At 43.4% G+C, this 27,597-nt stretch overlaps 1 protein-coding gene across 1 annotated transcript; it reads left to right on the top strand.

Moving 5' to 3' along the window:
- The first annotated feature begins 1,857 nt into the window (after positions 1-1,857).
- GEMIN8 (gem nuclear organelle associated protein 8) lies at positions 1,858-27,192 on the top strand. The gene is made up of 5 exons (XM_084283028.1): positions 1,858-1,986; positions 2,724-2,775; positions 6,291-6,327; positions 9,137-9,563; positions 25,160-27,192. Exons 3-5 carry the CDS (start codon positions 6,325-6,327, stop codon positions 25,414-25,416), a joined length of 687 nt encoding a protein of 228 aa, XP_084139154.1. The 5' UTR covers positions 1,858-1,986; positions 2,724-2,775; positions 6,291-6,324; the 3' UTR covers positions 25,417-27,192.
- Positions 27,193-27,597: the final 405 nt, after the last annotated feature.

The following is a 27,597-nucleotide window of genomic DNA, read 5'->3' as shown; positions in this document are numbered from 1 at the left end:
CTTCTAAACTGAAATATTACAAAACTAAAAGAAGCAATACAATCACATTTTTTTTTTTTTTAATTTACACAGCAGCATTCGTAATATGTTACTTGAAGTCTCTGGTTGAGCTTGACAATCTGAATAAAAACAGCACAGATGCCATATCTTCGTGAAATTTGCCCTGATGATGCCTTTCTTCCACATAACATACAAAAATTCAGCAGTAATACATGCTTTTGCTTAAATGTATGTAACAAGATGGCAGAGTCAAGTACAGCTTGTATGTAACAAGATGGCCAGTGGCAGTGGTGCAAAGTCTAGTTTGTCGAGAGTCCTGGTAGACACAAAGTTGAACATGAGCCAACAATGTGCCCTTGACACTAAGTAGGCTAATGGTATTATAGGCTCTATTAGGCAAAAGATCACCAGTAGGTCAAGAGAGGTGATCCTTCCCTTCTCCCCAGTGTTGATGAGGTGGCACCTGGAACTTCTGAGCTCCACTTCTGAGCTCTCCATTACAAGAAAGACTTGGGCCTACTGGAAGGATTCCAAGTGAGGACCACCAGGATGGTCAAGGTACCTGTAGTACCTCTTCTCCTGGTACCTCCTTTCTTCAGTGTAAGGGCAGTGAGGCACTGGAGCAGATTGCACAGAGAAGCAGGGATGCGCTATTCCTGGAGGTGTTCAAGGCCAGGCTGGATGGGGCCTTGGCCAGCCTGATCTAGTGGGTGGCATCCCTGTCAATGGAAGAGTGTTGAAGTTAGATGAGCCTTAAGGTCCCTTCCAACCCAAGGCATTCTATGAGGAAATGCTAAGAAGGCCTCAGATTGCTCAGCTTGGAGGAGACTCAGGGGGGAGCTTATCAAGGTCTATAAATACCTGAAGGGAGGGTGCAAAGGAGAAGGAGGCAGACTCTTTTTTCAATATTGCCCAGTGCCAGGACAAGAGGCAACAGGTTCAAACTGGAACACGAGAGGCTCCATATGAACATCAGGAAGTACTTATTTATTGTGAGAGTGACTGAGCGCTGGCATGGGGTCACCTGAAGAGGCTGCAGGGTCTCCCTCCTTGAAGATCATCAAAAGCCACCTGGGCATCCTGTTCTGGATGTCCCTGCTTGAGCAGGGGGTTGGACCAGGTGACCTCTAGAGGTCTCTACCAGCCTCAGCCATCCTGTGCTTGTGTGATCCTGTGATTTTTACTGCACCCACTGAGCATCCAGTAATTCGCTAAGGAAATTCCTAAGCTGGAAGTGTACCTTTATGACGAATAGATATCCCATATATGACTTCCCTAATATCTTTTTTAACCTAGTTGACTCTCCAAGTTAACCTCAATGTTCAGCAGTCTGCAACTTTCACCCATCAGTTTGCCATGTGCGAAAACATGCACCCCCTGACACAACAGGCTGTGAGCAGGCTGCTGACATGCCATCCTATGAAAATCACAGCATCACAGAATGGTTAGGGTTGGAAGGGACCTTAAAAATCATCCTGTTCCAAGCCCCCTGCCATGGGCAGGGACACTTCCCACCAGCCCAGGTTGCCCAAAGCCCCATCCAGCCTGGCCTTGAGCACCTCCAGGGATGGGGCAGCCACAGCTTCTCTGGGCAGCCTGTGCCAGTGCCTCACCACCCTCTGAGTGAAGAATTTCTTCTGAATATTTAATCTAAATCTCCCTCTTTTAGTTAAAAACCGTTCCACCATGTCCTATCACTATCTGTTAATGTAAAAAGCCACATTTTTTAAAAGGACGAGGGCAGGGGGCTGCACGGGGACCACCCCATCCCGCAGGGAGCCTGCCAGGGGGCCATGGCCGCCGTCTCTCGGCGGCCCCACAAGATGGCGCCGCGGCCCCGGCGAGGGGTCGAGCGGAAGCCTCCGGAGGAAGCTCTGCTGGCCGCGCCGCGCCGCCCTTGGCTTCCATCGCCCCAGAAGGGAGCGAGGAGACACCGGAGGCGGCTCCCTTGGGCTCCCCTCGCCGCCGGACCCCCGGGGTGCCCGGGTGGGTGCGGGGATGGCGGTGCTGCTGCGCAGGCTGCGGCCGAAGCCTCGCCCCCGCGCCGGGGCTGCCGCGGGAGGGACGGGCTGGGGGAGAGCGGTGGCGTTAGGGGGGGAGCGAGCGGGTCGGGAGGGAATTAGGTTTGCTTTCAGGGCTTGGTGCCTCGTGGGGGGCGGGCGAAGGGTGTTTATTGCACCCAGGTCGCCGTGCGGGGTTGGGGCTTTTCCCTTCCTTGCCTCCGCAAAATGTCGGCCTCAGGCCGGTGGGGTGGGCGCCGCGCCCTGGCAGCCCCTCGGCCCCCTCGTGTGGCAGGGTCGGGGCTGCTCTCGGCCGGGCTTTGGGGAGGGGGTGACGCTGAAAGAGTGAGCTTGGGCCCCTCGTGTGTGAGAGCAGGACATGGGGTTTGCGATTAAAAGCTCTAAGGTTTCACCCGCTAAGCTGGCAAAGTCATGTGAAACAAAAGCCAACTGGCACTAGTGGCTATTGCACGGCCTTTAGCGCTTCACTCGACCTCTTACTCTGCCCAAACAGCTTCAGGGGTTGTGTCTTGGGTCTCTAAGAATATTTACCATCTTTTAGGAAACAGCATAGGATTACTCTCTTGGGTAAAAAGTGTCATTATATATACCCTAAAGTTTGATCAGCATGCCTCAATTACAGGTGTAGTGTTTAAACAGCAATAGCCCTTGCAGTGAACATAATTTTGCCTTACGTGTAGTTTGTTTCCCTTCTGTTTGCAGGAAATATCACTGCTGGTGTAAGGACATTGGTGTGAAGGCATCCTAGTGATAGGTAGGTCTTCACAGCTCAGCTGCCTTTCCTGCCTGAGCTATGATTGAATCCTGAGTGCCAGACCGGTCTTGTGTTTACGGCCATTCACAAACAAGAGTTCAGTGGAAGCTGTTGGGAATTTTTACTGGTTTCGAGGGAAATATTTGTACAGCCAACTGTCTTACCAATCACAGGCTTACGTTTTTATGACTGTAACTAGGGCACTTTGGTATTGAAGTTAACATCATACACCAGCGATGCACAGTATTAATCTGAAGCACAGCACCAAAACACTGTTCAGACAGTTCCCCTCCTGGTGGTAATTCTGTACTAGGAGTAACCATTAGAAATAAAAAATGAAGTAGGTGTTTGTGGAAAGATGCACACTACTGGTATTGCTAGATGGCTTGCTTTTCTTACTGAACTCATGGAATATTTTCCAAGAGTTTGAAGTCGGTGAGTTTGGTGCACAGATTGATGTTTAACACATTAAATTATGAAAATTACAGCCACGGGATGTCATGGAAACCTGAGTTCAGAGAAGTGACATCTTGGCTTTAAATACCAAACCCATTTAGAAGCTTAAAAAGTATCTGAACCACTACTTTCAGAAATCAAGCTAAATGGATAAATGTAGCTGGAAAAGTACTTCCTGTGCGCATTCTCTGTTCTTCTGAGTATCTCTTACTACCTGTTGCCAGAAACTAGCTACTGAGTTAGGGAGATCTCTGGTCTGATTGAAGAAGGCATTTCTCACAGTCTGAAGGAACAGAGACACGAGCAGCAGGGGGCACGAGATGTGATCTGCTGTGTGTCTGTTGTTTTGGGCGCTTCTGATGTAAACAAAGTTTTCTTTTTGAGGAAAGCTTCATATATATTTTTTTGAAGTCTTCATGTTGTGTTTATCGAAAGCTCACCTTTCTTTAATAATATCTTATATTCTTATTTCAATACCATGGAACAGTTTAATTAATTTTCTGCTCATTGGTGTTCTGCGTAAAGTCAAAACCTCTTCAATCCCGTATTCATAGGTCTTTTTGAGCTGTACCTGTAGCTAGCAATATGGCAGCCATGTGGCAGCACTATATCCAACACACCAGAAGATGGCTTTGCTCCCATCGTATGTGTTGTATTACCAAGTCTCACAATACGACTCTCGCAACTTCTGTTAACTCCAATCAAATTTAATGCTGATATTGCTTTGATCAGATATATTTACTTCCATTAATGCATACTTCCCTGAAGAGGACGGGCATGTTTTGATTAAAGACAATACATCCGTATTTAATTATCAGCGGGGAAATATTCCAAAACTGAGAAAAGGAAGTAATAAAATTTATCAAAAAACTTTTTCATCATTAATAATCAGTATAGACAAACAGATATCTTCATCATTTTAAACTATACATTTGCTGACAAGTTTCATATGTGTAGTTGCTTTCATATTTTATTTTTAAACGTATGAATTACAGAAGTAGAGCTATCACATTTAGTTTCTGCTTGTCATATTTCATATCTTATGTAGTTTGTTTTCAAAGACTAATTCAGCTGGAAACAAACTCATTCTTTAATTTAGAGTTGCAGCTTGCAGCACTGTTACACTGTTTTATATTTCTAGTCATGCTTCATAAATAATTTATGAAAAAAAGTAAAGTTTCTGTGTTTGGCAAAGCAGGCTTTTTGTATTTGGTAAACTAACAGAGTCAAATAATTTCACCAAGGTTTTTCCCTCTTTCCACCTTCCCCTTCAGAGAGTGTATGTACAAGATATGTATTAAAAGTAATGTATCACACTTCACCACTTACTGCTTTAAAAAGTGTATTTACGTTAACCTCTGAACCTGATTTTTATTTATTCTGAAGCTAGTTCAAAGAATCTTTTTGCAATATAGGAGGAAATAGAGTGATCATGAATGCATACCTATTTTTTCTGAAGTAGAAAATGGAAGAATTGGCTATCACGGGTTTCAGATGTTAAGTGTGAGGAAAAGACATTTATGGTGACCTTGACAATGTCCAGATGTGTATGGAAAAGGGACAGAAGGTACACATGTAAGTCATGAGAGTGGAGCTAAAAGTTTTGAAGAGAGTTAGGTAGCATGGGAAATGAGGTGTTTGAGATGAACAAAGAGGGACAGCCCACAAAGCTTATATGTAGGTGCAGGTTTTGAGTTACAAGTCACTGCAGCGTTTTACAGCGATCTCAATTCTGAGTCCTATTCTTCCTCTTCCAAGCAGGCAGGAGGGAATACAATGAATTTACACATTTTGGTTGCCTAATGCCTCAATCCTTTTCTTGTATCAGTCGTTCCATTGATCGCAATGAGACTGCTCATGTATGTGGGGTTTCTTGTCGGTGTAACCGTGGGTTTATGGGTTTGAGCTTGGTGTGTACTGTGCAAAGGACAATAATTTGTCTTTGTGGTAGCTTCATGATTTAAAATTTTTTTCAATGTAGCTCATCCTCATTCTCCTTTCATTCAGTATAGCTTGTCTTAAGAGGCAAAAAGTTGCTGTTTCAACAGGAGCATTAAATGTGAGACAGCACAAGTAGTCTGTGTCCTGTATTCACATGCATTTTGAAAAATCCTAGTTTTTTGCAGGTATAAATCTGCAACAGTTGTAAGTAAGCACTGTCTTGACCATGTCTTAGGAGTGGCAGTGATGGTTTAGTCTGCTGGGTCCGTTACCTTTCACAGGCACTCACATAACATCAATTTCGAGTTGTGGGTAACAGTACTGGGAGAAATGTGGATGAAGCAGCTAATGTAATAAAACAATTCTCAGGTAGCGAGGTAATTTGGAATATTTCTCAGTGATTCATGCTGGCAAATCACATTGAAAATGATGATTATTACAAATCCTGCCTACTGGTTACAGAAATCTTGGTCATGCCCTTGATCTTTCACATCCTCCCCTTACCCTCGCTTTTCTTTCTTCTGCCAATTGGCCCTATTCCTTTCACTTTTTCCTCACATATGAAAATGTGATTGCAACCTGAATTGGTTTGTTTCCTTTATGTGAGGCATCATCAGGTGTCTGAAGAAAAAGAAAGTGAATGAAAGGATTATATGCAGTTATAAGTGCACCATAAGTTATCAGAAAATGTAGTACTTAAATAGAGTTAAGATGGGTTTAAGCGTTTTGTGGTAACTGCTATTTCTACAGATGTCCCCGTGCAAATGCTGCTAAAAAGCAAGAACGCTGTGTTTCATTTAAGCTTTTGTTTGCTTGTTTGTTTGTTTTGCATTTAATTTAGAAAATAAAGGTTTAATGAAAAAATAAAAGCATTCAGTCCCAGCATTTAGGCTGTGTTGTGGTAGAAGGCTCCCCTATTCTGGGGAGGGCTTTCTAAGGAATGTTGTTGTTTTTTTTAACTGGCTAATAAAAAACTATGAATAAGAGACTTTGGCTAGCCACAACAGAGAAGAGATATTTAATAGCTATAGGCCAGACTCAAGTTTAACAAAAATATATTCAGTACTTGTGACCATGCATGCTTCTATGAATTAAAAAACTGCTATTTTATTTTCTAGTTCACTTTGAGCACCAGAACAAACTCCACGAGAGATGGTAAGCAGTCTATGGGTGTCTGTATGGTAGCTTAGTCGTGTTTTATATATAAAATGCATATAAACACTTCTATTGAACTGTCAATACAGACATGTAAAAATTACATATGAAAGTACCTAAATTGCTTTGAAATAGAATTCAGATTACAACAGCGAGCGATTTGTCTACTCCTTGTAAGAAAGACTGCAGAGACGTAACAGGAAAATAACAGAAGACTCTGATCATTTGCCTTAGATTTATAGCTTTTGTTTGCTTGAGGAAATCTCTTATTTCCATTTATTCTGCAGCTGAAAAAGCACAGACATAGACCTAAGTTGGACTTTGAAGTGTTCCTTTCCCTTTTCCACCCCACGGTAAAACATTTCTGTAGTTTCTTTTTTAACAGATGGATTTTTAAAATTCAAATGTAAAAGGGTTTTTTTTAAGGGTCACTTTCAACAAAAAAAAAGCCACAAAAAGTATTTGGACAGGCATCAACATCACAGTTCTGTCTACATGAACTGGCTTTTTGTCTTCCTTTCCCCTAAATTAACAACTGGAGCTAGTCAGCCAGCTGGATTCCAGAGCTCTCAGTAAAGTCACCAAGGGCCTTTTTAGAAACATTTAAGAACTGGAGATAATTTTTGAGCTTTAAAAGAATATATTGTCATCTTTGGAATTATATAGAATATGCAGCTTGACAGATCTACAATGTTTAAAAACTCTTTTTGTTTTTTTTTTAAAGTAGTGTACAAAATAAAATGTTCCGAAAGTAACCTGTGAATCTGTCAGACTGGACAACAGAATGTTCTCATCTGGCTGCTGAAGGATGAGGAGTCAGTGTGACATTCTTAAGCAAAATAAGAACGATAAATACATATTTTTTTAAATTGTATATCTAGCTTTTAGGTCATTGGATGATTAAGAGTGAAGAAATTCCATATGGAAGGCAGATGCTTCTGTTGCACCCACTCGTTTTAGGAATAAATCTTCTGAAATGAAGGCTTGCAGCAGAGCAATGTTAGACCAAGAGGAGAATCAGAGCTATGAAGTTTCACATCCATGAATTGTTGCTTTCCAACAAGATCCTTTGTCTGGGCTTTTCAATCAGATAGCTGGACCCTCTATCCCTTCACAAATAGGGTGCAATTTTTGACCAGAAGTTACTAAGGAATGCAAGTTTATTTTTTTTTTCTTTATGGACTCTCTTAGCAGGGGATCTTTTGTTCTTGAAAGCACTTACCAATGACCTAAAAAGGTAGCATTGATGGACCTCTAGTGGAGTAATGAGCTTGACTTTGAAGGAAAGGGAAGAAAAAAGGGAAACATAGAAGGTTATTAGTCATTTTGGTGGGGTTTTTCTTGTACTAATAATTATTTCTCCAAGTTGACTAGCATTTACATTATCGCCTGAGAACCAGAAAATGAAAACAAGTGTAAATAAATGAAATTAACCTTGCTTTGTATTGTTAGCATTAAATGCAAAGTAGTTCTTTGGGGGTTTGTTTGTTTGTTTGTTTCTGTTTTGTTGGGGATTTTTTTTTCCCAGAAGGTAATTCTTTTAAGGCTGTGGAATTGTGTCAGTGCAGATCAAGAAAAGAGACTTAAAGAAAATTTTCTTTCTTGTATGTCTTTTTTTTAAAAAAAAAAAAAAAAAAAAAAAAAAAACATTAATAAAGGGCTGTAAATGTCACATTCATTTCTGAAAACCTCTGCTAATCTTGCCATAGGTTGAGCATTTGCCAAGACATGGTTTAATTAAAATTCTCCTGATTTAACAGGCATTCAGTTTTGCAAAGAAAAAAAGATTTTCTGTGGAAATTCAGTTGGGGGTGGGGGAGAATGGAGTTTGTTTTACTTGTTCTAGATGCTGGGTTATTATATAGTCTTCTTTTAATAGCCTCTGTTATCTCCTCATTTTGACAGTAGGATGACGAGGGAGGTGAAATGGCCTGTATGAAGAGAGCTTAAGGCTAGAAGGACTGTGGGGCTTTTTAGCTGCTGATGAAATATGAACAGAGTAAAACCATGTTTTTTCAGGAAAACTCAGATTAGCTGGAAGACAGGAGAAGGTGTGTTGCAATATGTTTCACTCTATAGAACTATTTTTTTCCAGGCACTTTATCAGTGGTACTTTGTTACCCCTTTTCATATGTTGGTTGCTGATGAATACAAAAGGGAGATTTACTGGCAGCTGGCAGTTGGCTAAATGCAGTCTTGTTTTTGATCAAGGCCACGATGGATATATGAACTTGGCTGAATTGCCATCTGACCTTTTCTGAGAAACTTATTTTGGCAGGCAGATGGAGGAAATATGTTACTGGATAAAATGAATGCCTTTGTTTAATATGGAGGAATTTTAATCTCTTGTGTTTTCTGTCTGCGGATTTGGGAATCAGGTGTAGGTTGTAATACATACACCTTGGAATGATTCGGTTCTTACAACTCAGGGAAGGGTGAAAGGAGATGTGGAATATACCTACACAGCATTTTCCCTAAAAAGAACCCGCTTCCACCACAGCGGTACAAACACTTTGGGAGGGGGGAACCTCCTGCATGGTACAGCTTCTCTGTTGCTGATTTTTCATTGGTAGATGTGATGATTTAAAAAAAAAATCTCTTATAAAAATAAGAAAGTGTATTGCACTAGTACTGTGGTGATACTTCTCCTTTTCTATTAGCTATATATATGTGTTGTGGTTTTTTTTTGTATTAAAAAAATGACTGATGATTAAAATGCAAGCTTAAGGCTTGCTTTTGCAGTTTCTCTTCTCTCCATTGCTGTTTTCCTTTTTTATGTCTGTGTGTCTCCCTTCCTGTGTGGATGCAGGAGGAAAAGGAGCCATGGTATTACCAGCAAGTGTACGCCAGGTACTGGAAGCACTACGACTTAGCCATGCGCTGGATGCGTAGGCACCAGAAAGCCTACAGGAAAGCCATGGAGTCCTTCTACTGCCTACCATGGCCTCCTTCTCCAGCTTCTCCAAGCAGCCGCTACTCAGATTGGGATGGGAACGACTCCCCACATACCCACGACTATTTTTCCAGCGATAAGCCTCATAGCAGAGCTCAGCACCATGGCAGAGCTCAGCAGTACGCAGATGCCCACCCAGAAATGGAGGATGCTGACAGGGACTCTGAAATGGAGGAGGACTCTGAGTCTGAAGGGGAGATAGAGTATGACCTGAGTAACATGGAGATCACGGAGGAGCTTCGCCAGTTTTTTGCCCAGACAGAGAGACATCGAGAAGAGCTGCGTAAGTCTGTGCTTGTTGTGTGTCTTTTCTGGTGTTTGGTGGCCATAATGTTGAGTGCTGGCTGGCTTCAGAGTTCCTGGGTTTTGTAACAATGCATGGAAACAGGCACCGCAAGTGAACAAGCCAAACAGAATAAAACAGGCAAGACTGATGGTGCAGCTAAGTGCTATTCATTAGAAATAAGTCTAAGAAAATATTTGACGGTTTTATCTGTAAGAGAGAACATAATTCTCCTCTTTGCAGTCATAATATGTTTGTCTAGAAGACAATACTCGTCTTCAGTTCTGAAGGAAAACCTCCAGAATTTTTAAGGTTAAATCTAGTTAATGTGCTGTACGTCTGAGAGGGGAACCCAGAGGAAGTGCTTCATTACATCACTAAGCCCTAGGGTGAACCTCAATCTAGTTTATAATATGGAGCAGCCATTTTGTTTGTTCTTTTTTTGGCTAACTCAACAGTAAAATTTCAAGACTTTTCTCCCCCTGCATCCCTAAGGTACTCTTCATTCTGTACTATACCACAAGTGTCTATTTTCATCTTGATCTGGAGCCAAGTTGTTAAGCAAGGAATATAAGCCAAAGACTTAATATATTTCTCAGGTCATGATCCTCAGAGGTATTGATCATCTTTTTTTTTTTTTTTTTTTTTTTTTTTCTCTACCTGTGAAATCCCTTTAAAAATATAAAGGAATATATTTATTGGTAGCTTACTGCATAATAAATGTAGCGGGCCACAGATCAAATTTATGATCTGTTTTAAAAAAGTACTATGTTGAAATAGAAAATAGCCCAAATGAATGTTTAATAGACCTTTCTTTGTGCAGCAAAAGAGGGAAAAGTTCTAAAAATATGAGTAAGAAAGGCAATGATGGGGTGGGAGAGGGGAAAAAAATTGTGTTAATCTAAGGTCTTTGATCAGAGAGTATCCAGTGAGCTGAGACACCTCAGCTTTCGCTTCCTGCTTGCTATCAGTGTGATGCACCATTTCTCCATTCAGCAGAGGAATGTGAGCTCAGGAGCTCAGTGGCAGTGCGTGACATGCCAAACCTTTCGCATCGTGCTTTACAACAGAGAACCCCGTGCCACTGCTGCAATGTTCCGTTCGTGAGGCACGGGATAACTGAAGATGCTCGACTAATGCTAGAGATGCAGTGCAATTTCTTTGAATTTTTTTTATTATTATGGTAACGGTGTTTGAAGGTATGTGAGTGATTGAAGAGGTGTCCTGGAAATTGGGAAATCTGGGCTCACATGCTCTTTGTCCCAAATATCCTGTATGACCTTGGCAGAGCTATTTAATCCCTTCCTGACCCCTCACTTGCTGCTCCTGCTAAAAATATGATTTGGTCCTTTATGATGAGCAAGTGAATCAGGAAGAGGTTTGTGATTTGTGACTCTGAGTACAGATTTTGCTTTTGTTCATCTGCCAGAGACACGTGGAGCCTTTTGGGATAATGAGGTTTCTGCTCTGTTCCTTTTAGTAGCCTAGTTCTGAGTAAGTGTGCCTCTATTCTCTTCAGTGACACTCTTCCAGATCTTTATCCAAAGTTGAGTGGGATCTGGCCTTTACCTGCTGCATGCCTCAGTTTCTTTATAATTTGAAGTTTCTTTATGGTATGATAAAGTGAGGACAATAACTGTCTAATTCTTCAAAGCCTGAAAAAGTAAACAAGTACTGCATTTAATGGAAATACAGAAGTGCTACGGAACTCTTGGGTGACTGGTGCTATCCAAATGCTAATTTCATGAGTAATTAAAAGTACAGCATGAGCTTGTTCAGAACTAATTTTTTCTTGAATGGTGGGGGAGAAGGAAAAATGAAAATAAAATGCATTTTTAATTCTGTTGAAGTTTCTCAAATAATGTAAGCAGCAGGCAGAGGGGGAAATCATCATTTCCCTCATGGTATGGAAATGAGCTGGTACAGAGACTGTTCAAGGCAGCATCACTCCATCACTCTATGAGGTAGCGTTGCTGGTTTTCTTGGATGCCTTCTCTGAATAAAATCAAATTTAGGGATTCATTAAGCTGCAATCCATAATGACACTATCATGTTCTATCTTTTGTACTGTGCTGAAGAACCATTATAGTTCTGTATTGATGCTCAAGACAATTGAGATAATGCAAATACACGAGAGAAACCCACAGTTACTTAATTCCCCTCTGATAGCTTTTCATTTTATTCCCGATCTGTATGTCTTGGGCAGTCCCAACACTTTAGGAGCAGATCTGCAGGGAAACTTGAGTACTATGAAGCTCAGTAATACCTGAAATGTAGGTGTCCATCTCCTGGAGAGCCATCGGTAAGGAGGTGAGAGTTTTACTGGGCACGTCAAAGGAGAATACCAGGAGTGACCCTGCTGATCAGGTGGAGTGTAAGGCAGCTGTTAGGGAGCATTAGGGGAAGGCCGTGTCTCAAGTTCTCTTTCCCCAATGTAAATAAGGGGCTCCAGGTGGAGTTCATAGCCTTTGACCCCTGCACCTTTACATACATTTGGGAGCAGACACCTGGCTTGCTCTTCTTGTGAAATGAGTGCCGTGAGTGAGTTCAATATATGCATATGGGCAGCTCACTGAAGTGTGAGACATGAAAACAAGAGCAATGGGACAAATAGAAAGGGGCTTTGGGCATGTAAGGAAGAGGATACTGGTACAAAGGGTGGAAGATCGATTTGGCTTTGTGAAGGATGACTGCCACTGGTCTGATGTTTTGCAAGCCCTGCAAAATTAGGAAATTTTCTCATATGTGTGACGAGAGCTTTGATGTACCAAGTTAGATGCAGCTGGTTCTCACGCACGGTCCATATCTCAGCAGTGTGTAGAAGAGTAATCGAATGGGTTAAAATGAATCCTAGCTGATGTCAGATGCTCACTTCCAGTGCCTGCTCACTTCTAGAGTCTGCTGGAGGTAACAGAGTGGTCACAGACATCAGAGGACAGTATCTTGCAAACTTTGTTTAGAAGACTTAAGAAGGCCTGAGGTGTAGGCGGGGAGTTATATTTGTCTGAATGGTGAAATCCAAGCCTTAACACTAATGGCAAAAAGAAAAGTTTCAAAGAGAAGAAAGCCATCGCGTCAGACTAGCCAAGAAGGAGAACTTCAGGTTTATTTCATTTTTCAGGACCTACTGCAAACTTGGAGAATTTAGGAGTATGCATATTTAGCAGGTTTTTTTGTTGTTTTCACAAGTGGGCATTTGCAGTCATTGGCTGGCTGACTTGCACGGTAGAGCCTTCGAAACTGGCAGACTCTTGAGTCTTGCTGCATGATTTAACAACTTATGGGTATGGTTATTCACAAACAACCTCTTTTTTTTTTTTTTTGCCTTGAAAATCATATCAAATCTTCATGGCTTTTATATAATGTGGTGCAATCGAGTTATGTGTTCCTGGAAAGCCCCAAATTTATTGTGATCGGAGTTTTGCTGAGGCTGTATGAGCTCAGACTTTTTAATGCTCTCCAAATTTATCCTGTATTCTAGATGTGCTGTATGTTTGGTTAAAGCTCCTTCCAGGCAGTTTTAATTTCTTTCCACTTTAGTTGTTTACCTTCATATGCCATCACCATCACCTGGTGTATCTACTTTTTAGGGGGTTGTGTTGTCAGGGTAGTCTGTTCTGGTTCTTCATCTAACTGATAATCCTAGTACTCCGTGCTTCTGGGGGATGTTTTCGGTAGCATTTAGGTCTTCACTAAGGCTGCTGAAAATCATGAAGTCATTTCACTGAGTTACAGCGCCTGTCAGACCCAGACAGTGTACTTAATTCTCCAAGCATTAAAGATATTAAAGATACAAAGGACTGAATACAGTAAGTTGTCTTTTCATATTTGCAAGACCTAAAAGGACAAAAACCAAGAAAGGAAGGTTCACAAGCCAACCAATTCAGTAAGTTGTCTAATTGCATGTACTTTATTTATTGCGCTTCCAAATTTAGCCTTTGAAGCATAGTTTGTCTTTATGCAGTTTTCCTTTGTTCCCTTTTTACGTACAAGAGAAGATGACTGCTCTAATTGACCAAATCCAGCATTACAAGTACATTGGGAACCATTCTGTAGCAGTCAACAGGCAGTAAGACAGTGCCCTTTATTTAAAGACAAAGCAAAGCAAAGGAAAGTACTGTCATGTCAATTCATTACTGCAGCATAATGGTCTGTCAATTGTTAACGCGATGACTTTTTTTTTCCATTAAAGCCTCTGTTTGTATTGCCTCCAGCTGTTCCCAAAATAATGTTGTCTCAACTTAAAATTTTCATGCCAGGGGAAAACCTTTTTTAAAAACTGAAAGGAAATGGTGAATGAGTATGTTTGTTTCAAATCTGCGATTGGTAGATATTATTTTTTTTCCCCCTTGGGTTTTTTTTCCTCTGAAAGATGACAGTTGCCACTGCCTCTCCTGTGAAGAGGGAGTAATGGAATTTTCCGTGTTTTTCAACTTGTCTGAATAATACCAGAACCATTAAGTTTGTGGTTTTGTGTAAAGCCTTTGTACTTCTTTGGAAAATATGGACTTTAATGCAGGTTTTGTCACCGTGCATTTTTGTTTTCGCTTTTGGTAAATGCTTCTCCCCGTTCTTCATCTGCCTTTTGCTCCATCGGACTCTAGTTTTTACTCTTGTTGACCAACATCTTTTTTCCTGCTTCTCCCCTACCCGAGACAGCCAAAGCAGCGTGGATGGTGACCTCGTAAATGTCTGCTCCACTTCCTTGGCTTGGTCATCACACAAACTTTTACACCTATCTTCATCATCTGCATTGCTGAGGTTTCCAAGAAAACTGTGAAATAAGAGTGCTCTCTGCAACAGGCATGGTGCTTGTGAGATGCTTTTGAGGCATGTTCTTCCCTCAGCTGAAGGAGAAATGTGGAAAGCTCTCCATTTGTGCCTTGGACCTTGGATGCTGCAGACCACGTCTGTGCTCCCCCACGTGGGGCTGGGGCTGGAGCTCTCCAGCCCTGTCGGCAGGTGGCTGTACGGGGCTTGGTTCTGCCAAGCAGGCCGTGGGTTGCTGGGGCTGCAGCAGACTTACAAATAGCAGCATGGGAGAAGCAGCTCACCTGGTTCAGTGTAGTTGCAGGGTAGCATCATTTTAAGAGGAAGGTGAAGGTGTCAGCCATCTCCTTTTCCTCTTGCATTTGATAGAAATGAATGCTTCAGTAGTCTTAATATGAAAATACGTATTAAACTTCGGAAACCTGTGTTTTAAAATCTCTATCTTTATTTGTCTAACGTGTTTCCATTAATATGCAAAGATGGTACGTACCTCAGGTGGCTTGTTGAGAGGTTCAGTTTGTTCGTGCTTACGAGGGAGTTGGACCTCAGGAGGAAGTAAGTGGAAGCCATAGGTGGCAGAAGAACAAATGGTAAGATGTGAGAAGAGTTGTTCGTCCCAGGCCTTTTGTTTAGTACTTAAGTTAGACGTCACCCCTGTGACCAAAAAGCATCCTTCTGACATCATCTTTACGGAACAAGAACAGGATTTGCATTTCCCTTTCTCCCAGAGAGCTTTTATCTGTAAGTTATTCAGGAGTCATTGAGGAGGGGTCCGGTAACTTGGCGTTGTTGCTTCTTTGAGTAAGTCAGTGCTCTGGTAAAATTCCTTGTGGCTGGAATTGGGTCTTGAGGGTAGGGGAGGAAGGCCTGCAGGACAGAGACCGTGGCTCCCCTCAGCTGCCCAGCCCCTTGCCATCCGTGTGCTGGTTCTGCTGTTGATAACCCTTGATAGTTGGTGGTCTCAGAAGGATACAGTGCAATCAGGTCCGTGGCTTGCTGTCTCATACGTGGTTGCTTTCGTAGGAGGCTGCCTCGTTTGGGAGCTGGTGTTGGCAATCTTCTGCAGGCAGCTCTGCCTGCCAGCTTGTCCCCTTAGCATCCACAGCTGCGCTGCCTGGCTCCCTTGGCCTTGTCTTTTTGGCCCTGCAGGAGGCCTGTGAAAGGAGCTGCAGCTGCTGTGGAAAAGAGCAGGTGAGACCACGCCGACAGCTCTAGGGAGAAGCGGTATAAAAGGCGCTCTGTGCTAATCGGCGCTCTCAGGCAGTCTGTCACCACAGTTCGTGCACTTCTCTGTTGCCCCTGAAATGCTCGGATAACTGGTCCTGTCAAGGTGCCACCTGCAGCGTTTCTGATCTCTGAATGGTTTTACTTAGGCGAGAGCTCTGACTCTGTTCTGTGTTAATGAATCTGAATTGCATCTGAAATGAATGAACCTTCAGCACGATGCTCGCAGCCCTGTAAGAGGGCAGCGATGGCGCAGGCTATGAATTCAACGTTTTCTAACACAGCCGTTTATCTGTCTGCCTGGGGAGCTGCTGCTGTAGCGTGAGCTTTTAAAGTTTCGGGGTGTACAGCACTGGAGTGAATGTGAAAAGCGCTGTCACGGACCGAGGTGGAAATGAATGTAACCATGGTGTGTGTTTTCTGTGCTCTTTATCCACAAAATCTGCTCAGTCTACGGCAGAGCATGGCAGCAGTACATCTCAAGCACTCAACATTTTTGGTCTCTACGCTACAAAGCAAACCTCTTGGGCAGATTTGCTTAGTCATGACTTAGTCCTGCCAGTGTTAATGTGGTGGTGTTCATGCCAAAATTTCAGAGGCACCAGTTGCTTTTCAACATCTCTCACTTTTCCTCGGTTTTAGCAGAAACATCCAGATGAAATTCTTGTTCATCGTCAGGAGGGGACTGTGGGTGCTGCATGGACAGAAACCGGGAGTTCAGAGACTTCCTTCTGCCTGGCTCTTTTCAAAACTCACCTCTTTGTGTGCTCAAAATCGAGTGAGAGAGACAAGACAGAGGCTGTTAGGCTACCAGTCTCAGACTTTGGTGGCCTTCACAGGCTTCCATCATGACCTCAGGCCTGTCATTTGGGACTGGATCCACGAAAGCTTTCAAAATGGATGGAATTTAGAATCGTATCCAAAATAATCTTTCTTTTCCAACCATGCCTTCAAGAAAAAAATTCATATCTGAAGGGCGAGGTACCCTAAGCCCCCATGTGGAAGGGACTTTGTTGCTCTACCCAGCGGCAGGTTGAGCAGCTCTGACAGCTTGCCCTGTGGTCTTCTGTGAAGCCCGTTCCAAGGAATCTGAATCGCCTTCTGCTCCAGGAATTCGTGTCCAGAGCCCATTTTTCAGATTTGGGCTTGTTATACATGGAAGGTTTGTACGTCAACACACCCTGAAAGAGTTTTGCCGCAGCCATGTGAAGTGCTCAGCATGGATTGATCCAGCTGTTCATCGGTGTTACAATTACTTGCCTCCAAAGTACATAAGCCTGTTTATCCAGGTATCAGAGCTTTCCCCTGATAATTTCAAGGACGTACGTGTCAAGCTGTCAAAACACTGCTCTGCTCTGTGCTGAAATCATGGGAGCAGTGTAAAATGAAGAATAAATCTTAATTGGATATTTGTACTGAAATAAATAACATGGGTGCTGTACTGATGATTGCTGTTGTTCGCATTTAGCTGGATAAGAATCTCTTGGGTTTAATTTCACTTGTAGTTGCTGAAGTGGTGGTTGTTGCTCTAAAAAATCAACTCGCACAGAAATTGGAAACTTCGCCGAGGAATGCAGGTCTCCAGAGAGCATGTTGGACCTTGACTTTAGTATGGCTATTCAATTAAAACAGAGCCAAAACTGTTGTGGTCTCGTTCTGCACAAACCTTGCTGAACACCTTCATTTCTAGGAGCTCTGCAATTTCTGATGAGAGTGCTGAGAGAGTAGCAGGGCTGTGGAAGACTTGCCTTCAGCTTCATCAGTTGTTGTTGCTTTGGGATTTTTGGCCGCTGGTATGGTGAGAAAGAGCCCGAGAAATTGCAGAAGAGTCTGGATCATGAGGTGGCATCACAGGTGTTGCATTGGTGGCAGAAGTGTTGAGGTGGCCATCAGCAGGGCATCTGTCTGGCTTTGGTGGAGTGCAGGGAGAAGTATCTGCTTTTTCTTGGTCTTCCCATTTCTCAGGAGGTAAAATCTGGTGATCTGTCATTAACTACACTCCCTGTTTGGCGTTCCTCCCTTGGCACCAGCTGCTGGCCTCTGTTGAGGGCAGGCTCTTGGGCTCGATGGGCTCTCCTTAGCCATGAGAGTCTCACGGCTCTCCTCAGTGAAATCTTCTCTTCGTCAAGTCACTTCAATGCTTCTTTCACATTCAGCTTGCCCACTGAAGTCACAGGGGGGAGACGCGGAGCTCCCACTTGCCAAGTGTTAATGGGAACCTCCTGAAAGCCACGGTGCCTTTTGGAAAGGAGGCAGTGTGGGGGCTTCAGCAAGGGACTCTCCATTTGTTCCTAGTGTCAAACATCCCCCTTCTGCAGAAGGCACGCAGCTGCAGGTTTTCTCTGGCATGTTTTCCTAATGTTTTTGTTGTAGTTTTAATACAATCCGTAGCGATTTAACCTTGTATATTTAAGTAAATCTAATTTAATGTGCTCAAATGATGAAATCATGCTAGGTGAAAGGCAGGATAAGAAGCAGAACCAAGCCTTTAGTTTCTGTTTTTTTTTTTTTTATGCGTCTTGGTATTGCTCTTAAACTATTGTAATGGCTTTAAAGTCCTAATTTGTTACTTTTTTAGCATAGTAGCAGCAAGAAACTCAGAAGGTTAGAAGAAAAGTGAGTTTGCAAAGTTACCCCTCAGCCCTTTCTTTTACAAGTTTTGTTTTATATATGTATACACTTTGCAGATTCCTTTAGTTTGACCCTCTTTCCAGATGTCTCTTACAAAATGATTGGTCAGGCAGCCCACTGTAGGCTTTTTGTCTTGTCTTTTTTTTTCCCCCCCCTAACAGCATGGAAAAAATGCGTTTACTTGCTGAGATTAATTTTATCTGGATCAGTGATTGCTAATTCTGCATGGCTGCAGCAACGCTAACTTGTGAACCTGCTGGGTAACTGAAAGGTCAGTTCGTAGCCCACCGATGCTTTGTCTCAAAAAAAATTGGTGACATGATCACAGGATGCCTTCAAAAATCTTTGTGTTTCAAATGTTTTTGTTAACATCGAAGATTTCCCTGCGTATATTATTGTTATGCCATAGCATAACATAAAACAAACTTAAATTCGGCCAAGTAGTCTGTGGCTGGAGTCAAGAAGGAAACTTAAAGCTCTAATGCATGAGTTTGATTTAGAAGACTCAGGCTACGATTTAGTTTTTTTTCCCATGCGAGCACCAAACTGGCGGTGTCCTGTAGCCGTCTAGCACTCGGTACATCTCAGAACACTTTCTTCCCAGTGCGTGTGCCCGCTTTCTATTCAGGGCACATGTAAAAGCTGGCAGTGAAACATGTTTCCTCGTTGTTCTGGTTGGCTTTTAACAAAGCCACTTTTAATTTTGAGCGTTTCTTTGTTCCATCTCCTCTGGCTGCGCCCTATATGCGCGTGTATGCGCGGATGCAGTTATATATAGACTTCAGTAATCCTTCTGTTTACTCTCGCGCTGGTGTCTTTGTCTGGCGTCAGCGTTGTTGCCATCAGCGACAGATTGGGGCTGCTCAGGGGGATGGGAGTGCAGAGTCAGCTGGTCTGCGTTTAATCTTCTTGCTGTACTTGATCCTCACTAGAGGCAGCTGCCAGTGCCTGATCCTGTGCTCATTTCTGCGCGGTGGGCAGCAGCTTCCTGGCTTTTTAATGCTGTGGGGTGGCACACGGGTACGGCCCCACTGCCTCTGATGCAGTTCATTTTCTGGTTGGGATAAGAATGTTCCCTCTTAAGTGCCTCATTGCAAAAGGTGGCAGGAGAAAATAAAACAAGTTACCGGTCATTTAGCTGGACAGTAACCGCTGTGGCCCACTGCTAGGGTAAACACGAAGGTGAAGGCCGTATTGTTTCTGCCTGGGAGCTTGGAGGTTTGTTTTGGAGACCACAGAACAACCCTCTGGGTTTCTAATCCCATTTGTGAAACAGAAATCAGTCTCCTTAATTTCTGGTTAACTGTGTAACTTTCTGCCAGCTGCTTACCCCGCAGATTTCCAAATGCTGTGAGATAATTAATTCTTCTCAACCATCAGATAGAAAAGTATCAGGCTGCTTTTACAGATGAATTACACCGAGGCATGGTGTGGATGATTAACAAGAGCAATGCACAGCACTCAGTAGCAAACCTGGAAGTAGAACACCTTGGTGCTAACTTATTGCTGGCTTTCTGTTCATTTGGATTTCAAAGAAAACATCTAGTGACTTGCTGACTATTTTGCCCTCTTTCTACAGATCTTTGCTCTTCAAAATGTGTAGAAAAATCTGTAGAAAAAGTAAAAGGGACAGTGTCAAGCGGAGTACTTTAGATTTGCAAAATCTGCTTGCTGTCCACTCCGACAGCCTGTTGCCACTGCAGCTTCCTAGGAGAGCACACCGTCTTTCCTTAGCCTACTTCCTGCTTTTCCCGGTAAGCTTTTCAGTTCCAGTGAACGTTTCTCAGTGCCCAAGCCAGGTTAGGTCTTTTTTCCTCCCAGCCCATTCACTCCTGCTGCCACTTCAGTTCAGCGTGTGGTGCCAAGACACTGAACTGTACTGAGATTAAATACAACTCTTTTTTGTAGGCTGCATTATATGCCCCCTTAGGCAGTTGTACCGGCGTCCTTGAGGGGCTTGGGAACTGGAGCATGCAGCTAAGAGAGGAGGGGAGCAGAAGCTGCACAAGCTAGTTTTGTTGCTGAGAAAAATGTCCGTGGAGCCATGGTTTCAGCCTGCCACAAGCCTGCCAAGGAATCACATCTGCTCTTACTTCAAAGCCTGTAACAGAACATTTTATTTTTTTTTCTGGAGAATATTGCGTTGCTTGTAGATATATGTGGTGAAATACTCAATTTCTTTAACTCGTTCCCTCCTCAGCTAGCAGATGGAAAATGTCAGCATAGATGCTTGGGTTTTTAATGCCTTCAGCGTTTTTGGTGGTTCTGTTTCACAGCAGTTGTCGTTCTGGTGACTGAGAGCTTATCGCTGGAGGCCTTGCTCCCCCAAAAAGTCACCTTTATTCCAGAATAGTATTTTCAAGCCAGTTACTTGATTTTACTGCATCAGTTAGAGGGCTGCTGTTGTAAGATAATGCCTAGTTGTCTCCACTTCTTTGAACATCAGGCTTCTCCTGTTAAAAATGATAAGGGAGAAGTTACCTCGTGTCACGTGTGATCCTTTTGTTACACTTTTTGCAAGCAGGAAGTTTTAAATTTGGTGAGAAGTTCAAACATAAGTGTTTTCCCTAAGCCAGCCCACAGCTAAAGCAATGCTGTTCATTCTCCTATAAAATCATCGCTCTCTTCTTTCAGTGCGTTTTCACAATTTCCGTAAGCTGCTCCAGTGTTTAAAAAGTAACCCTCCAGCAATCAAGACCCTGCTGTTTTCAGGAGCCCAGAATATTTTATCTTTACAGGCTCAGGGGTAAGTTGCAATCATTTGCCGCGTCTCAGGCTCCCACCGATGGCAACTCCTGTCCTGCGAAGCCTTGCACTCGATAAAGAGTAATGACTGCAACGTCAGCTTTCTGGAAATGCAGAGCTCTGTAGAAATTAACCTCCTGGAATATCCTCTCCACAAATCCATAAATTTAAATCCTTGTTTTGTTGGGATTCCTTCAGGTAAAGATTTGGGTTTTCCCCCATGGTATGCATGGTAAGTACAGGCATAAGAAAATGGTCTGATGTTATCACTTCAGGCAAGCTCGTGTAAGTTTATGGAAAAGGTAGTTGGCTTTTTGGGGGAGGTGGAGAAGCCGGCATCTTGCTCTGAGAAGCCTGCGTGGGCAGAATTTAACACAGCAGATAGGCCTGTGGGAAGCGGCATTCAAAGACAGGGAACTGGGAGGCTTTAATCAGTAGAAACGGGTGGCGTGTTTAACTCTTGGCGTGGGCTGCTCGAGATCAGCTCAGGTAGCATTTAAGACGAGATGAGAGAGCTCAGAAAGCGCGCACAGAAGTAACAAAATCATCCATCGCGTGAAATAAGCAGGCAAATATGTGAAGGGGGTATGGGTCAGTCTGAAATCATGGAAAAGACAAAGCAGATCAAGGCCGGGGAAAGTGAGCTAATTCCTTGAAGAATAACGTGCTAGCTAAGCAAGAAGCTGCAAGTCAGCAAGGCTGTGTGACGCTCAGGGCAGACAAGACCCGGGTCTCATGCCGAAATTGTCCTGACGTGGGGCAGGGTGGGCTGTGGGAATTGCCCCCAGAGAACTGGGGAGAGGGCTGCCCTCTATAAAGACTTGTCTCCAAGTAAGGGAATTTACTTGGTTTTGGTTTACAGGTTTCTTTTCTTTCTTTTTTTTTGTCTTTTAATAAGAAAAGGATGAATTCCAGAGAGGAAATATTTTGATTGCTTCTTAAGCTCCTCAAAGGATATGACAAACAAAGAAGAGCGAAGGAGTTCAAACTTAAAGTATGTGACGTTCTCCTTTTTGGAAAATAGGAGAAACGAGACCTCTGAGTTTCTGAGGAGCCTATAGGGAAAATTGCTTACAGCTTGAAGGGCTTAAGTCATGGTTTTGCAGGAAGCATGCAAGATGATGCTTGTGTGCACGTGAAGCCACAAAAGCAGTGAACAGCTAAGAAGTTAGTTACCATTTATCCTGCTTTTGTCAATCCCTGAGGATGGATGTGGTTGTCTATTCATTCACCTTTCTTTTCACCTAATATACCTGAAATTAAATGTTGGTATCCAGAGCAGGCAGGAAAAAGTGAGTAGAAGAAAAAACTTCTTCCAGAAGGCATGAGTTGGGCAGAGGTCTCGGTAGTCCTGAAAGACAAAGAAAACGATGACTTACTGCAACTTTGGGAAGGAGGTCTCACCTGGTTCTGGCCAGGTCGCGATGGCTTCCCAGCTGAAAGGGACTGAGGAGGAACAAGTTAATTCTGAAAACAGCTTCAAGAGAGAGGAGACTCACAGGGACAAGAGGAGCTGGCCAGCGATGCTTATCCTTTGTGCGGTAACCAAACGCCGCCAGCGCCGCCTCGCCTGCCTTGTGAATGTTCACAAAGTGCTGCTCCACAGCTGGGGGAGGCTTGCCAGTAGGTGAAGCTGAACGCTGTAAAGGAAAGCACGTTTATTTTAGTCTGTGTGAAGTGGAAGGAGGAACTACTCAGCATTGTGTAAAAATTGTTTCACATTTATTGCTTGGCAGCACAATGACGAATGTGGAGTGTGGAGCTCCGATTGGAAAATGAGCTGGGGACTCCGTTGCTGCGGACTGAGAACTATTTTTCTGATAAAAGCCCCGCTGCCTAATTCATAGGTGAATGTTTGGCGCTTGCTTCAAAGAAATGCCTGCTGCTGCTGCAGGTTATTAACAGCTTTAAACAGCTTACGGTTGTTTTATTGTTGTTTCCATTGTCAGGGACTTGTCATCTTTTTGATGAAAAGGTAATTGCACATGTAGCACAGGTTGTACTGTTGTTCAAGTAAATTGAGGTAAAGGGAAGAGCTCAGGCTGGCTGGAAATTAGAGTGGTTTGACTTCGAGCCCCTGTCCCACCAAAGGTAGATAGCGAGCATGCTATCTACCCGGAGCGAACTGCTCCGTGCTTCAAACGGAGATGGATGCATGCTGAACTGCAATCCACTCATCCATCATAAAGCCTCTGCTAGAAGCCCATTTAATTTCCAAACAGAAAAATTCATTACGTATCTCCAGAGAAATTAATTTTTTCTTCAGTGTTACTGTGTGCAGTGAGCTATCAGAGAGCGCTCACAGGCAGGCGGGGAAGCAGCTGGCTCTAGCACGCAGCTACCAATGAGTAACACATTTCCATGGGTGATGCAGAGGTAGAGAAGGAATTATTTTTGTGGCTCAAGAGAGTCAACAAATACAGGTTTGTTTCATTGCCCTGACAGAGTTTTGCTATGTAACCTGCAACAGGAGACGTTTTTCCAGCGTAGATTCTGAGGTTTTGTCAAAGAATATTGAGTGTAAGTTACATAAATTGCACCGAGTTTGTCCCTTAAGCATGTTACCTGGTTGTGGGCCGCCTGGCGTCCCAGTAAGTTTGGGATGCAGGTGACCTGGGCAGCCTGAGCTGTCCTCCTGCTGCTGGGCCCTCTGCAGGCAGCGTTAGCACTTTTAATTCAGACCTTCTGCTTAAAATGGCCTGACACCAAATAAATCCGGCCCTTCCAAAAACACATGTGGACCTCTAATGTATGTTTCCTCCTGAGCTCTGGCAGTGCAGCACGCTTTGGGGGTGTGCCCTTAAAGCAAAATCACTGAAAGGGAAACATCCCTCAGGAGTAGGTTGCTCACGGCCCCTCAAGCACTCCTGCCCTTCCCCTACCGACACAAAGCTGTGGCTGGGGTTTGAAGTGGCAGGACAAAAGCGTTCCCAGTTCCTCTGCGACAAACAGATGCCAGAACTGAGGTTTCTGATCATGCTGTTGAAAGTACCTATTTTCTGTGCAGGAGGTACAGGGGATAATTCATTTAGTAAGGCTGACAGGCAGTCAGCTGGCTGCTCCATGCAGCGCTTTGCAGGGTAAGAATGAACTGCAGATGTTTGACACAGATATGTCAGGGTGCTTAGCTTGGGTTAGGGTTTGCAGATGTCATGTGTTTGGTAGAAGCTAAATCTCTCTCTTAGAGGCAGAGCTGGCAGCACCAAACACGGGGAAGCACGTCCTGCATGTGACTAACGCATCCTGACCAGGTGACTCTCTTGGTTTTTGTTGATGCTGTTTTTCTAAGAAAAATAAATTAATGAGTGCTCGCATTACTAATGTACTGTTTCCATGATGCAACTTAGAGAACCATCATTTGTTATTGGTAGGTGAAGGAGTTCAGTGCTCGCCAGGTGATCTTCATCTTGTAGAAGTGTTCCCCATAAGAGGGGAGCCTTGTGTACCCTTTGCTGTCGTAACTGCCTACAGCAATATTTGCTCCATCAGAGTAGCTCCCACAAAGCGGAGGTATCTTTGGGTGTGCAAAAGCGAGTTCTTCCTCCTGGACTGGGGTTTAGCAGAGAGGATTTTTGAACACACGGTGGTCCAAGTGTTTCACCTCTCTGAAGTGTTTTAATCCTCTTTAAAATATGTGGTGCAGGGATCTGTCTCGGCTGTTGCTTTGCGTTGTCTTTAAGGCAATGGCAGTAAGGCTGTCAGTTCTGAACTTTGCAAGTCCTGAGAAATGGCTGAGGTTGGGCAGTTTATCTAAACACACTGCTTACAGCTGCGTTTCATTGGATACACTCGATGGCTGACACTTGCATGAGAGATGGGTTTGCTCATTTTCAAGGAGTAGTAACTGATTACATTTTCTGTTGGCTGTGGTTCAGCTAAAGTTGCGTTGTCCTGTGCATTGTTTCATTATCTCAGCTGCTAAGTAATTTCTTTTGGAAACCAACTCTTATAGTGTGTTTTTTTTTTCTTTTCAGGGCATGTATATGTTAGGGAGGAAGTGAAGTAATGCTGATTTTCACTTTTTACTAACAGAGAGGTTTTCTACATTTTTTATGTTCAAATCCAGGCTCTTCTTCCATTCAAGGAGTTGGCTGCACCCTGGAAGGGGTGGGTCTGGGCTGTTTAGACCCACCACAGTTGTGAATGTGTAATATTTTAAACGTTAAAATAAAATGTGATTGGTTGATAACTCAGTAATGTACATCTCTCGTGGTTTATTTGTCTAGGGAGACAGCAGCAGTTGGAAGCTGAGCAACATGAAATGTACGTGGAGGCTGATCAAGACCTTCACAGAAGCACGAGGCGTTCTGTGGAGCCGCCTACAGAAAGACCCGGGGAGAGACGAATGGTAGAAATGGAGAAACTGTATGGTGCTGAAGCTGCCAAAATCCTCGCGATGGAGACTGCCATGCAACTTATCTTTGATAGAAATTGTGACAAAAAACAGCCCAAATACTGGCCTATTATTCCCCTCAAGCTGTGAGTACCCGGGCTGTGCTCTGACCTGGCACTGAGCTGTAGGGATGGGTGCCTCTGGCTGTGCTGCTGAAAGAATAAACTGCAAATTTTGGTTTTGGATGGGCTTTGGGGTAGAGGCTGACTAGGGCACAATGTTCTTCTGCCCTATGCTCGTTTTACACTGTCAGTGATGGTCACAGTCCATTCTACCTACATGCTGTTGCTGATTAGTAAAAGGAAGGGCTAGTAATATACCTATCTAAACTCAGTTTCACTCATTTGATTCCAGCCTACCTTTACCATCCTGTGAGAAATGTAACAATACCTATACTTAGTGAACTGGGAAAACTTAAAAGCAATGACAAAAAGACTATAAAAATTGTCATCTCTTTCTATTTACAAAACTGAGTAGTCCCACTGTCTAGTCTTATTAAATGTAGTAGCGTTGGGATCCAGCTTAACACAGCACAACAGTGTTGTGTCTGGTACTCCTTGATTTTTACTTTTTTGGTTGTTTTTTTTTTTTTTTGAGAACCAGGAGCCCACTGGCCAAGACACAACATATCAGATTACTGTAGCCCAGCCGTTTCAATTCTTTTTTGAAGACTTATAATAAAGCAGGAAGTTTTTCTTACACGCTGATACTTGTCTGGCAGGAGTTCAACTCTAAAGCAAAATTAGATAGGAAAATGTTCTAATGAAGAGGGTGGGGGGAAGTGGGGGAGAAACCTGGTGTGGCCCTGCCTGTTAGAGATCTGTTTAGCATAAGAGATCCTTAGGAGAACAAAGCACTCTTGGGACCAAGCCAACAATGATTTTTGCCATTCTAATAAAAAGCATCTAATTGGCTTGAAGGTTGAAAGAAGATGTAGTAGCAGCCTGATAGACTGAGGGTACATCTGTGTACTCTGAGCGGAGGTCTGGAAGCCATGTTAGCCCCAAGAGCTATGTTTATTTTGGGTTCAACACTCCTGTGCCCACCTGTGTTATATGCACAAGGCATAAACGTAGGCAAATTTACCTCTGTGTGTGTACTCACCCATCTGCACAGGCTGTTGGGCTCCAGTTCTGTCGCTCTCTCCTTTTGTGCAGTTGTGGTTGCCCCACTAAAGCTGACCTGCCAGGCTGAGGCACGCAGAGGGGCTGGACAGACACCTTAGTACTGGCGATCCCTTAGAGATCCCTTAGACAATGGCACCCTGAACACTTTCAAGGACTTTCTCTGAAGCACTGCTGCTATGAATCATATTGTGCTGGAGAGCTGTGGTTCGTATTGAGCAGTGCTGCCATACCAGGGCAAAAGGACAGTATGCTGTTTTAATTCTGACAAACATTCGTGAGCCTTCTTTGTCACGGAGAAAGTCACAGCTGCAGTTAATTCATGCCAGTTGTTTCTGGTGTCTCTCTATAGCATGCATAATTGTAATACACAGCAGTAGTTGCTGTGCCCTCTGCAGCAGCCAGCTACACCAAAGCAAGTCTGAGGTGTAGTTGGGAATCTCTTTGTTTCCACTAGTAGTTAGTATGTTTTTTCCAATCAGCATTTTCAGTTCAGTTCTACCTCCTTCACTTTAGATGTAAAGAGATCTGAAAATTTAAAGTCCTGATCTCCGAGGCTTGTTCCTGATGTCATTGATCTGAAAAACTTGTGTGTGACAGGAGAGGGAATAGTGTTATGAATTACAGTCCTGCATTCGTCTTCACTCTTGTCCTGTGGCGGGTTCTGTCAGAAATATACTATTGTGTTTGGGCTTCTTTGCTGACCAAATAAATTTTCAAATAAATTTTCTTAATAACATGTTGCAATTGTATTTTGTTTTTTTTTTTTTTTAAACAAACTTCCATACTTCAGCACTCTGGTTTTCATATGCTAGAGCCTTCTTTTAGCTGTTCAGAGAGGGTTGCACTTAGAGCAAGCGCGGCTTTAACACAGTGAGAAGCAGAGAGTGTTGACAGGACATTCACAGGAACATCAGGCAATGCCTTTCACGCGTGGTATGGTACAAAATGAATGGGAGAGCTGTTGCATCCACTGGGGGAAAACCCTGTCCCAGATTATGTGCATAGGTCTGTTTCTCTTTGGAATGTCTCCCGTGCATGGTTCAGTACAGAAGACAGAAGGGGGGTGTAGGACTGGGCTGTTCTTTCAACCGAGTTCTTGCTGTGGATGTTTCTATAACCAACCGGTTCTGCTGACAGAAGCAGA

This window comes from Netta rufina (genome assembly GCF_964035555.1).
Source record: "Netta rufina genome assembly, chromosome: 1".
Lineage (NCBI taxonomy): Eukaryota > Metazoa > Chordata > Aves > Anseriformes > Anatidae > Netta > Netta rufina.
Note: the sequence above shows the minus strand (reverse complement) of the source record. Positions and strands in the feature narration are given on the sequence as shown.